The 12,509-nt window shown below is 41.8% G+C and overlaps 3 protein-coding genes across 4 annotated transcripts in view; 2 read left to right on the forward strand and 1 right to left on the reverse strand.

The window, feature by feature from the left end:
- The first annotated feature begins 1,900 nt into the window (after positions 1-1,900).
- On the forward strand, positions 1,901-7,006 carry akr7a3 (aldo-keto reductase family 7, member A3 (aflatoxin aldehyde reductase)). The gene is made up of 7 exons (XM_085777512.1): positions 1,901-2,205; positions 4,565-4,752; positions 4,848-4,952; positions 5,107-5,203; positions 5,598-5,697; positions 5,834-5,963; positions 6,532-7,006. The coding sequence occupies exons 1-7, from the start codon at positions 1,914-1,916 to the stop codon at positions 6,691-6,693; spliced, it is 1,074 nt and encodes a 357-aa protein (XP_085633638.1). The 5' UTR covers positions 1,901-1,913; the 3' UTR covers positions 6,694-7,006.
- A 377-nt stretch (positions 7,007-7,383) lies between these two features.
- mrto4 (MRT4 homolog, ribosome maturation factor) lies at positions 7,384-9,438 on the reverse strand. The gene is made up of 8 exons (XM_085777513.1): positions 9,377-9,438; positions 8,896-8,954; positions 8,700-8,803; positions 8,203-8,284; positions 8,048-8,115; positions 7,811-7,962; positions 7,642-7,718; positions 7,384-7,548 (listed from the first exon to the last, which is right to left on the reverse strand). Exons 1-8 carry the CDS (start codon positions 9,402-9,404, stop codon positions 7,399-7,401), a joined length of 720 nt encoding a protein of 239 aa, XP_085633639.1. The 5' UTR covers positions 9,405-9,438; the 3' UTR covers positions 7,384-7,398.
- A 1,779-nt stretch (positions 9,439-11,217) lies between these two features.
- iffo2b (intermediate filament family orphan 2b) overlaps positions 11,218-12,509 on the forward strand; it is a 32,873-nt gene continuing 31,581 nt past the window's right edge. For both annotated transcript variants that reach the window (XM_085777514.1, XM_085777515.1), the window contains exon 1: positions 11,218-12,293. In XM_085777514.1, coding sequence (XP_085633640.1) covers positions 11,827-12,293 — 467 coding nt within the window. In that variant the 5' untranslated portion in view covers positions 11,218-11,826. The remainder of the gene's footprint in view (positions 12,294-12,509) is intronic.

The following is a 12,509-nucleotide window of genomic DNA, read 5'->3' on the forward strand; positions in this document are numbered from 1 at the left end:
TGCTATGAAATTCACTCGCTCCAATCTGGAGCAATTTAATGTGTCATTCATTTTTGGTTCAATGAACACGAAATGATTTTTTAAAAGATCTGCGCGCACTGACCAATATTCCTGCGTACCAGTGATGGAGGAAGCAGCGCGTGGTAGGTGGGAAACGTCTAGGAAAAGTGGAGTGATATACAATCGCCCATGAAGCAAGAGAGGATGTTTGGGGTTGACGCGGGGCAGGGTCTGGAGCAGCTATGGTCACTCTGCGGGGCAAACAGCTGATGGTGCGGTCAAAGGGTCAGCCGCCAGGACCGGCTACTGCTGCTCTCTAAACAAAGCCCCCAATTGCACGCATGTGTGTTCATGACCCCAGAGAGTCCCGGGTCACCGCTGTCCGCACAACCCTCCAGACAGACGCAGCGATACAGCATGTTGTTTTAATTAGATCCGACATATCAGAGCTCATAAGAGATAGCCTATGTGCTGCCAAAGTGGGAACAGAGACCAAGAGTCATTCTTCCACTGCAGCCAATGAGTCATATGTTGAGGGAAATGCAGTTTGTGTTTATTTCTGGACCATAAAACACCTACATAAACCTACATGGGTGGATTAAAGCCTTTAGGAAAACCCAGGCCCAAAAACCTGCTGTTTGAAGCCAACATTGACTCTGGTCCAATCATCAAATGTACAAATCTGGAGCAATACAAGGCCTTAAAACTAGACATGGACCTTGAATGCATGTGGCCTGCCTTGTTCTTGCAAAACAATTTATTAAATCTCACATGCAGTGAAATTTATAGCTTACAGGGACCCTTAGGGGCCACAGGGCAGATGCCCATTTTACCAAATGGCAATAACAAAATAACAAATGTATAACTTGTTTTAACCATTAACGGCACCCCTTTCCTCGTCTTCTACAAATATTTTAAGTTGCATAAATCTGATTATGCGAGACCCCAGGTCCTTAGGGGCCACTAAGGTTGTCAGTGGCAGCACTGTTGCCTCAGAGCAAGAAGGTTCTGGGTTCAATTTCTAAGTGGAGTTTGCGTGTTATGCCATTCCCTTAAATTTGAAAGTGCCTGTATGTTGTGAATGTGAGTATATGAATGTTGTAGGGTCATATGTGATAGTCTGGAAATCCTGGGATGTACCCCTCCCCCATCCTCTGTCAGCTGGGATTGGCTCCAGCCCCCCTGGATAAGCAACATAGCCAATTGATGGATATGATATCACCATGATTTGACTCAGTAGGACTAATGTTAAACATATCTATTATCACAAAGTAGGACCAAAGCTTTTACTGGGGTAAGTAGCATTCAAGATTATTTATACCTGACTGCTAGGCTTTATGATCACAAAAACATAAAGCTACACCTAAGTTGTTCAAGTAAATATGATTTAATTTCACTTACCACATAGGACTAGTAGCCTATTTGTTTTACCAAAATAAAACTCAGTTTGGCTCAGCATAGTGGCCAATTTGTTTTACAACACTCACTGAATAGTGTATTCGGGGCAGTAACTCAGCTCTTTGCTGAAGGCAGAAGAAACCAATGAGCGTGTAGCTACAGTAAAATACACGGTGATTTGCTGACACCTTGTGGATAAAGATGAGAATTACACACTAGCTCCAATCTGGGTCTGACAAGTAGAAAACCTGCACCAGAGCTCTGCCCTGCACATGATGATGCAACGAAAAGGCTTGTAAACATTAACATGCGGGTCCAAACCAACAGGAGGCGGTCACAGAAAATGAACTTTGAACAGTCCCAGTTGTAGCCGAGCAAAGAAGCGAACCAGTCCGGTTGATTTTAATAACACGCGTTACGTTTTAAACCAGTTAAGTAACTTTACGACGCTCCCTAATCACTCCCTCCGACACGACCTTTGCCCTTCGTTGCGTAGCTCACTGCCTTATTGTAGCATGCTGTGGGTAATAACAGGAGGTCTGTGCACACTCCGACAGAGCCACATCATTAGAGACGTGCTAACACATTTACCGAGGTCCGCGACTCGTCGAAACATGTCGTCCCAAGCCAAGCGACCTGTCTCCGTACTGGGCACCATGGCTTTCGGCGGCCGAGCCGACGCCGAGCAGAGCCGGGAGATGGTGCAGGCTTTCCTGGGCAGGGGGCACACGCATCTGGACACAGCCCTCATGTACGTGGACGGGAAGTCAGAGGCCATCATAGGGGACATGAAGCTCCCCAAAACAGGTACGACATTAGAGGCAGACATGGTTAATTAGTGAATGAAAGTCCCGCTCAGTAGGCTCGTCTCTCTCCAGACCTGCTGACTGACAGTTAGCACCAGGCAGCTTGGAATCATGGGAACTGATTGACCCAGAGCCCCCTCCTATCAGTGGACAAGCTGGCTGTTTGAGGCGGTGTTTTAATTAAAGTGTTTTGTTTTATTTTGTTTGCATCCCATTAAGATGCAAAAAACAAAAACAATAACACTTGAAATCTAATCTTTAATGTTTTTTGTTTGTTTGTTTTAGTTTCAGGCAAAAGTGATATCGTTATAACTTCCACATAGAAACACTGAGTCAATCTGGCAGTTATTATCAAAACCTCTTGATATTATTCATTTATTTTATTTAACTCTTATTTATCCAGGCAATTTCTGATTTACAAAGAGGCTCCAGCAAAAATAGTATCAACAACAACGCAATGCTACAAACAAAATGCACGTATGTCAAGGGGACAAGCAGGATGTAAGTGAGAATGTGTGTATGAAGTCAGGTGCATGTCAAACAAAATTCTTGGTTGCATTTTTGTATAGCAGGGCCCCAGGATTGGAGTCATAGCAACTTTGAAAAAATGTTTTTCTTTAACCTAAATCAGGCATGGGCAACCTATTCCACAAAGGGTGTGACTGCAGGTTTTCTTTCCAACCAAGCAGCAGCACACCAGAACTGGCTCATGTGAACAGAGAGTAAACACACAGGATAAACAGGTCGAGTCCATCCATAAAACCATGTCCTTACTTGTTCATGCGTTCATGGAAGGGCCGGACATGAACGTGATATTAAATAATTTTTCGCTCAAAGTTGTTGACAAAGACGTCAACACTCTTTCCAGTTTTACTTGAACTCACCACTGAGGATGCTCCTTCTCTGTGGCAGAACTGACTCGGAGCAGAATATGCCTTGAAAGAAAAGAGGCATAACAACAGCAGCAGACAGTGCAGATGCAGGGCTATTACAACATGAATAATCATTTTCATTTTACCAACAAAGATGGATACTAGTCCTAATTAAGTCCATTATACAGGGAACTTCCAACAACCTGCGTTTTAAATGGAGTTGATCAATTTGTGTATTTATTTAATACCAAAATTCCACAACACACTTTCAAAAATCCTCATCAACAGCTGTACACAACTGCTCGGTGTGTTGATGGGTTCCTCCGCAGGATAGTAAGTAGATCGTTAGTCATATCAAAACAAAACACTGCCTGCTCTAATCCAACCGTTTCAAAAGAAACCATGAGAATGAGATAAAGTCGAAATTCATAAGAAGTGAGAGTGAGGTCATGAGGTCAGACTGCACGGCTGGTTTATTTAAAAACAAGACAATAAACACAAAAAATCAACAGCAAAGTTTAGACACAGGCAGCAACATTACAGGCAGCGTACAAAGTGATAGAAAACTTCCAAGAGTCCACACAGCAATATATATTACAAGATCAATAGTGATTTCCAAATATTCATAACCGGCTCCAGTCCATATATTGAATTACTGTCTGAAATTATTAAAACCTGGACCTCACATCCGTCCAAATATTCAGGTCTGACACACTGAAGCACATTAAGAGCTTGCAACATACTTTTCTATCTGCACAGAAACAGCCACATGACCCCCGACCTCTGAAATGACTTGAACTGAGTCGATAACAGCAAAACTGTCGGCACATTCATTACAGATATGTTCATTTTTGCACAGCAACAAAAGAGAGATGGTCCACTTCTTAAATAACTCAGTGTGTGTTTCACTTACAGTAACAGCACAAATAGTTCTGGGCGTAAATAAACACACAACAATGAGCCTTCCTTAATAGTTCACATAGTATTTCCTTCTGTGCAACTGTAGACAGATACCCTAATTAAGAAAAAAACAAATATATGTAGTAATACAGTTATAATATGTGTAAAACAAATATAAAGCTAATTCTTTTAACACACAACTTTAACCCATCTGACCAATGAAACCAATGAAATGCAGCTGCAGCGTTAACAGAGTTGGTCAGCTTCTAAAACCCTAATTGGATTATCCATTAACTTCTAGTGATAGATTGAACACATCTTTCAAACCCAACACCTCCAGCTGTAATTCATGTTATCAAAACCAGTGAATGAAGTCACAAGGCAAGTATATGGCTGATATCACCATGACGACATGGCCAGAGATCTCTTAACATTAAGCATGTGGGCACTGAGTTTATACTGTATAATACATCACCACTATTCACTAGTGTCAGGTTTATGCGTGCAAAAAAACAAGGGTCCACAGTTCTGTTTGCTGCAATAAACCTTTAAGTCATATTTTTTTATTTCATTGTCTCTGGGTGACAGTGAGCATCGCTACCAAGGCCAACCCCTGGGATGGGAAGACGCTGAAACCAGAGAGCGTGCGCTCCCAGCTGGAAAGCTCCCTTCAGAGGCTGCAGACGGACTGTGTGGACCTCTTCTACCTCCATGCCCCTGACCACCAAAACCCCATCCAAGACACCCTGAGGGCCTGCAATGAACTCCACAAAGAGGTGACGACCAGAGACATTATTATGTTATGAGTTCAAATTCTAAATTTACTTTATTTCATTAAATGAAATTCAATGTTTTAAAAAATCCCTTGCAGGGAAAATTCAAGGAGTTTGGCCTGTCGAACTATGCATCGTGGGAAGTGGCTGAAATTGTGTCCATCTGCAGACACAACAACTGGATCGTTCCCACTGTTTACCAGGTACTCTGCCACTTATTCACAGCATATAGTTAATATCCAATAAGCTGGGTCATCTTGATGTCATGTTGCATGATCCATAGTATAAGTAGCACAGCATTCTGTATAGTTGGACTTTCATTTGATTTAATCACTTTGACTGTTGCATCTCTCACAGGGGATGTACAACGCTACTACAAGACAGGTTGAGACGGAGTTGCTGCCATGTCTGAGATACTACGGAATGAGATTCTACGCATACAATCCTCTAGCAGGTGCTGTTTGTGATACATCCCCCTAATCTAATGAATGAAGGAGATACTCATGATGACTGGTGATAAATGTGTCTAATGTCGCATTACGGTACTTCTTTTTGTTTTAAGCCATGGCTGCTGTCAGTCAGTCACTTGGTCAGTCCACCACCTTGATCCGGCCTGAATTAATTAATTATAACACATTCATGCTCCCCAGATGATGAATCCTAATGTTAATAAAAGGACCAACAATATGTGGGAAATATTTCAACACCGACTGCATAATTAAGCATAAAAATAAGCACATACATGGTCCAAACAGACTATACTGGTAAATGATTTGGACAGCACTAAGTGCTAATATATAGTGTAAGCCAAATAAGTTTGCATTCTGACATTCCCGCTGCTCTTCCAGGTGGTCTTCTCACCGGGAAGTATCATTACCAAGACAAAGATGGCTCCCAGCCCGCTGGACGCTTCTTTGGTAACAGCTGGGCTGCAGCATATCGGGACAGGTGAATGACTTGCAGTTTGTTTGTCTATGTATTTTATGTTGTCGTTATATAAGGTACGTCTGTGGTGTCTGCTGAGTGCACATTTGTGTATTAATGAAGTTGTGAAGCTGACTGTGCCTGTCCTCCTCTGTGTAAGATACTGGAAGGAAAGTCAGTTCCAGGCCATAGAGCTGGTCCTCAAGTCCATGGAGACAGCCTACGGCTCAGATAAACCCACGCTGACTTCTGCTGCAATGCGCTGGATGTACCACCACTCCAAACTTCAGGTAAATGCTGTACATGGAAAGCTGCTATAAAACACTAAACATTTTAAACTCTTCAGGGTAATATTGCCACCGTATCCAACTTTGAACAATTATAGTTTTATGCATCTTGAACACACTTTTTTTTATCATTACTGCATTAATAATCCGTTATCAAAGCATAGCACTTCTATCTTAAAGTACATCAATGACGTTTGATATGTTGAGCACCAGCTTCTATAATATTGGCCAGATGCTAAAATCTACCTTTTTAGAAATAAACAATGAACCTGTGTTTTTAAGTATATGATCATATTCAACTGTCCAGATTTGTTGAATATTCCATAGTTTTACAGACTAACCTCACAAGATAATCAATTGTAAAATTAAAACTGCTTATAATTAACAGACTATTCATAAATGCTGGATCTTACCATCCAAAAGTGTCTGATCAGTTCTTGTATATCAGTGCTCAACTGTTGAAACATTGTATATGATGCTTAGATATTAATGTGTATCTAATGTGACATTAACCATGCAGTGTTTGTCATTTTTCATTTTTCACTCACTACCACTTCATCTGCTGTTACAGGGTGATCTTGGAGACGGAGTTATCATTGGCATGTCCAGCATGGAGCAACTGCAGCAGAACATGGCGGCAGCAGAGGAGGGTCCTCTGGATGAGAGAGTGGTCACTGCCTTCCATGAAGCCTGGAACCTCGTAGCTCACGAGTGTCCCAACTACTTCAGATGAGGATTCTTTTATTATTGGGCCAAAAGCTCTACTGAAGTCCAATCAAGTATAATTCAACTTGTTACAGAAATGATTCTGCCTGAGCCCCGTTCTTTTTAAGTACTTTTTGTGAAATCACACTGAAATATGACAGTTTCTTTTTGGTTCTTGATCAGTTGGAAACTGTCACGTATTAATATGAAAGAGCACTTCATTAATGTATAAATGTAAAAATGACAAGATATTTTTTTCATGGAGAAATACCTTTTTCTGAATCCCACATTAATTAAACTGTTACATTAAAAATAAAAACACATTTCCTTACGTTCAACAATATGTTTGTCTTACAAAAATGCATCACATGGGTCACACACATGAAACAGTATGTTGTTTTGTATGTTGTTTTGGCTGCATGGCAAAGTACTTGCATGCAATACAAATATTTTTGTCATGCTGATAAATCTAAACAATGCAAGTGGCATCAAGGTGATAACATGTACTAGGTTGTTGAGTCTTCAATGACCCCTGAACAACAATTCAGTCCAAACCTAAAGTTCAGGGGGAAGGACAGAAGTTCATGTTTTCAGGTGAAAGCAGGAGAGATGAGACCGATTAACTCAGAGTCCAGGAGCAGCATAGGCGGTCAGGATCAACGTCTCTCTGGTGTTGAGGTTGGCAAATAAAGACTTTTTAAAAAACAGATGTGGCCAAGCCCATGCAGATGTTTTATTCTGCATCGTCGTCATCTTCTTCATCGTCCTCCTTCTCCTGCATCGACTCTTCTACAGCAGCGAAGCTCTGAAACTCGCCTGTTTCCGAGTTCCACATACATTTGATCTGCACCTTGAACTCGGCCATCTCGATAGCGAAGAGTTTCTGTGGACAAGAGAGAGGAGCCGGTCGGTCAAGTGAGACAACACTACATGTTACTGTGAGCATCTCCTGAGAGTGAATCAGTCAGGAACTCACCAGAATACGGGCCTGTTCAGGAGTCAGCATGTCCCCCTCCTTACAGACCTCATGGTCCTTCAGCAGTGTTACCACTCCTGGAATAACAGCAGGAACAATGTGACCATTACATTCTACTGATAAGAAACAAGTTCAACCATTTATTTGTTCTCAAATATTTTAATCTTGCCTTTCTTTAGAGCAGTAGGGAGTCCCAACTGCCTCAACTGGGGTTCCATTGAGTGAGGAAACTGATCCAGGGGTCCCTCATCCAGAGTTATGTCCATCTGTGCAGGGTTCCCAGCTCGTGCATAATCCATCTCTTTGAAATGACTGAAATACCTATTGATAGAAAACATTTCATTAATACAACAATGGTCATCATATTATTTATCACTGAAGCCACCATTTGTGAAGTGATACTTACTCTTGTACCTCGTCCTTTGTTTTATTCGTGAATAGTACACCCACTTCTCCTCTGAGATACTTGCAGACCTGTATTTTATCAAACGGCATAAAAAAAAAATCAACTATATGCAATAGATTGAGGTCATTCTGTCATATATTTCGGATTTCACCTACCTTGTGCAAATTATCTTTGTATTCATCCGTTTCTCCTTTACCCAAGGCGACCATCATGACTTTATTTTTGCCGAAGAAGAATCTGTGGAACAGAGGAGAGTTCAACCGTTTCACTCAAAAGTCACCTGTGCAAGAGCTACACAAACACTGGTTTGTTCGGAGAAAAAATGAATGAATGAATGAAAGCATGATATGTTATTTTTAACATCTAGCAATCTTCAATTCGTGTAATTATGTAACTAGTCGACAGTGATTTAAATTGGATCCCTGACTGGCAAATTCTCTCATCTTTCAAACTCCATGTTCCCAGTTTTCCACACAAGCTGTGTGATCCACATCTATAGACTTTATCTGGGTTATCTTTACAAAAAAAATAGGAACACAATACTTTACATACCAGTTTTCACAGACATGTCAAGTAAACTGACCCCCTGTGATGAACCTGATGAGTCCATCACTGACATATCAGACACACTGGATGGTTGAGGTGCCATTACCTGCTGTGTTTCCATGCTGTCCTGATGTCTTTCAGCTTGTTGTTCCTCATATTGGCCACAGAGAATATGAACAGGTTTCTGTAGGTGTCCACACATTTCCGTAACTAAAAAAGTAATAATTTATTGGTTTATTGGGAAACATGTCAAAGGCTTCATCAGACTAATGACAGCATTTGGACAGAGGAAAACATCTCACCTCCTCGATTAATTTCTGTTTCAGCTCCAGCCCTTTCTTGGCTGTCTTCGTTAACGAAACTGAGGGAAAGAGAGTGCAAAATGCAGTCAGGCAAATTCAATGAGTTTAATATTTCATTTTCTATTTGTGGAAGAAAAATGATGGATATCAATCACAAAAAGGAGCTACTTTACTTATTTTATCACAATTAAACCAAATCAGACTAGGTCTACGTCAAAAAAACGAAAGCACATCACTTCAGAGCAATTACAAACTATTAAAAACACATTTCAGATCAGTGACACTCGCTAGCTTCAGCACAGTGTGTGTAAGTTAGCTATTCACTATTTGTCCCACCGGGAGAAGCTAACATTAGCTTGTCCACCCACTAATGTTGATTTTCTGTTGTGACAAACAGCTGCTACGCATAAACAACAGGTGGACCTGCTCCTCTGGTAAAAGTTTTAGTAAAGAATTCCACTTTTAGATGCTTTTATCTTACTTTTCTTGTCCCTCTTTGACTTCGGCATGGTTTCCTCTCACGATGGCAGCGCAGCGACGCACACGTGAAGTAAAAGGACCCCGTGTTTCTGTCGGACGAAGCTGCCCACGAGGCGCCTGACTCAAAATACAGAAACTTGTCGCTGTTGCTGCTCTGATAAAATCATAGACGGATAAAATATAATACTGCTCTTACATACGGTACATGTACAACTGAACTGAGAGTCAAACTAATACTTTTATTATTTTTTCCACTATTATTATTATTATTATTTATTTATCATCTCAAACGTTTTCAATAAACGCTGCTGTGTATGTGTTTATGTGTACAGTGTCCCACTGGATAAAAAATATGCTAATTAATTAACAATATTATATTTTAAGTACCTGCATAATTACATTCCATGTTTTAATGATACATTTCATTTAGCTACAATAAAAAAACACATGCTTTGTGCATTTCCATAATCTACTGACCATAGACTGTAAAAAAGAACTACTAACTTGTTATTGGCCTATGTGCCTATGCTTTGTATCAGTATGGCTGCTATTCAGAAGTAGTAGAAGTGACCAGATTCAGCCACTGGGGGTCTCCTGAGCCATAGCAACAAATAATGCAAAGCCACAGGGCACTACAGTCAATAAATAGCCTGCAAATTACTCAAAAATCCATGTTAAGTGGGCTATAGGAGACATCTGTGTAGGCGTTTGAGTTCCTTTGTTAACGTTGATTGCAGACATTTTAATAGCATTAAATGTTAGAAAACTGCAGAATTATTTAGAAAATAAAAAAATGTCTTTAATGGTCAGGAATCACAGGTGATTCAACCCTTTAGTCATTGGCATTATGTGTTAAGAGATTTAAAGCATCAGGAGAGTTATATCTTTGCTTCAAAACATTCTCAACATGAATCACACTTACAGTGAAGGATATACCCTGCCAGTGCAGATATCCTCAATGTGGAGTAAGATAAGATAAAATGAGATAAGATAAGACTTTATTGATCATTCAGGGGAAAACCATGGTGCTGCGACACGGGCAACAGACGGAGCAGAGGCGAAGACTAAAATCCACAAAACTTCAAGAAAAAAGTGAAATAAATATATTTAGAAAGATACACATAAATATACAAATATAACATTATTTATGTAGGCACATGTATTGAACTAGCCTATATAGGCTACAGTTCAACGCCTTGGCCAGCATTAGTCATATGATGTGTTTTTTGCCCTTAGCCTATACAAATTCTGCAGTGAGAACAGAGACACGCACATCCCAAAAAAACGTGAGGCTAGGTGCAGGTCAACAAAAAGAGACACAAGTAGAAAAAGAAGAAGACCGGTATTGCTGGTGTGCGGTCTTCTTCTTTTTCTACTTATACAAATTCTGCAGCCTCCCTATTTCTAAATGAAGTGAAACACAATAGATTGGCTAATGGCTGTCTATGAAACAGCCTTTGTAAAAAAAAAAAAAAAAGTTATTATGGATTATTAATAGGCTACATATCAATATCAGAAAAACTTTGTCTATCACAAGAAAAGGGGAAACTCATCAATTTTAATCTGTAAAAATTCTACAATAATGAACAGAACATTTTTGTGAGTCCCTGTTAAACTTTTGCAGACATTGAGGGGAAAGCTCATAATAATTCACTTTAATGACCCATTACACTCCAGGTATTAATATAAAGTGTAAAAACAAAGTGAACTGTGAAGCCATTGTTGACGTTACCGGCCACTTTATCCTATTAATTAGCGCCTGTGTTTATGTCTCTCTCACTGCTGCTGTGTATGGGAGCGAGAGAGACGGAGGGAGGGGGTGAGGTGGGAGGTGCTGATGTGGGTGATAGTGCCTAGTTTAGCACTTTGCAACATGATCCGCGCACGCCACAGAGAGGCCGGGCTCTGCGGTCCTGCATCCTGCCATTTCACCGCACCACATGGAAACTGAATAGAGAGCTCTAGGCAGAAACCGGGGGATGATCAGGAAAGAAGGTGGACCGTCTTTCTCTGTCGGCCGGCACCGCATCAGCTGCTCCTGACAAAGCAAAGGCACACAGAGAGAGATGAGGGTGACGGAAAGTAACGCTGGAGCTTATTGCGGTCTGCGTCAAACCACTCGCTGCTTCGGGAGATGATGCCCTCTGTGCCTCCTAAAGGACTTTTCTGGGTTTGTTAGTAATCTGTCGTGACCACCCATGCTGCAGGGGTCCACCACGTTAGTATCTCGGGGTAAACATCCAGCAGGGACAGCGATGGCCACCCCATCTCCAGCCGCCCAGTCACTCTCAGCATCTGCATTGTGAGGAGAAAACTCGTCCTGGGGGAAGTGGGATTGTGAAGGAATATGCAGAGATAAGACTAACTGTTCCCTTTTTTTGTTTTGTTTTGCATCCTAAACCAGTGAGAGCCATAATAGTTGGATTAACCGGGTGTTGTTTGTTTACCAACATGAACTCTATGTTTTTCTCGGACACACCGCCCGGTCCGGTCGGGAACGTGCCCGGCGGACCGACCAGCGCCCTGCGAAATGACCTGGGCTCCAACATCCATGTGCTGAAGACGCTCAACCTGCGGTTCCGCTGCTTCCTCGCCAAAGTCCATGAGCTGGAGAGGAGGAACAAACTGCTGGAGGGGCAGCTGCGGCAAGCTCTGCAGAAATCGCAGTACCGACACCTCTACACCCGAGAAGTTGCGGTGCAGACGGACGGTCCCGAGTCGCGGCTGCCGGGAACCATCTGGAGTTTCACCCACATCCGGAGGCAGGGGGAGCGGCTGGAGACGGTGCACGGGCCCGGGGTTACGTGGACGCATCCGGACGGAGTTGGGGTCCAAATAGACACCATTACCCCAGAGCTGAGGGCGCTGTATAACGTGTTGGCCAAAGTCAAGAGGGAGAGGGACGATTACAAGAGAAGGTGAGTCAAGTCAAATTGATTGATGAAACTATTTTGTGTTGATGTGTTTGCATACAGCAGTTTTATGCCAGAATGCATCCTAACTTATACATACATAGGCCCATGTGCTAGGTAATAGCAAGCAAGCAAGGAATTAAGGGCCCTGAAAAGGTGTAACCAGGGGCCCCGGGTTTCTTGAAGATCACTGCAACACAGAATGTCCTTAACATCACAGAC

The sequence above is a fragment of the Trachurus japonicus genome, chromosome 5 (genome assembly GCF_045865225.1).
Source record: "Trachurus japonicus isolate A0001 chromosome 5, Traja_1.0".
Lineage (NCBI taxonomy): Eukaryota > Metazoa > Chordata > Actinopteri > Carangiformes > Carangidae > Trachurus > Trachurus japonicus.

Coding starts and splice junctions, on each gene's coding strand:
- akr7a3 (XM_085777512.1), top strand. CDS start 1,914: ATGCTGTGGGTAATAACAGGAGGTCTGTGCACACTCCGACAGAGCCAC. Junction 4,753..4,847: donor GCAATGAACTCCACAAAGAG/GTGACGACCAGA, acceptor AATCCCTTGCAG/GGAAAATTCAAGGAGTTTGG. Junction 5,204..5,597: donor CGCATACAATCCTCTAGCAG/GTGCTGTTTGTG, acceptor CTGCTCTTCCAG/GTGGTCTTCTCACCGGGAAG.
- mrto4 (XM_085777513.1), bottom strand. CDS start 9,404: ATGCCGAAGTCAAAGAGGGACAAGAAAA. Junction 8,116..8,202: donor ACAAAGATAATTTGCACAAG/GTAGGTGAAATC, acceptor GATAAAATACAG/GTCTGCAAGTATCTCAGAGG. Junction 7,549..7,641: donor CTGAACAGGCCCGTATTCTG/GTGAGTTCCTGA, acceptor TCTTGTCCACAG/AAACTCTTCGCTATCGAGAT.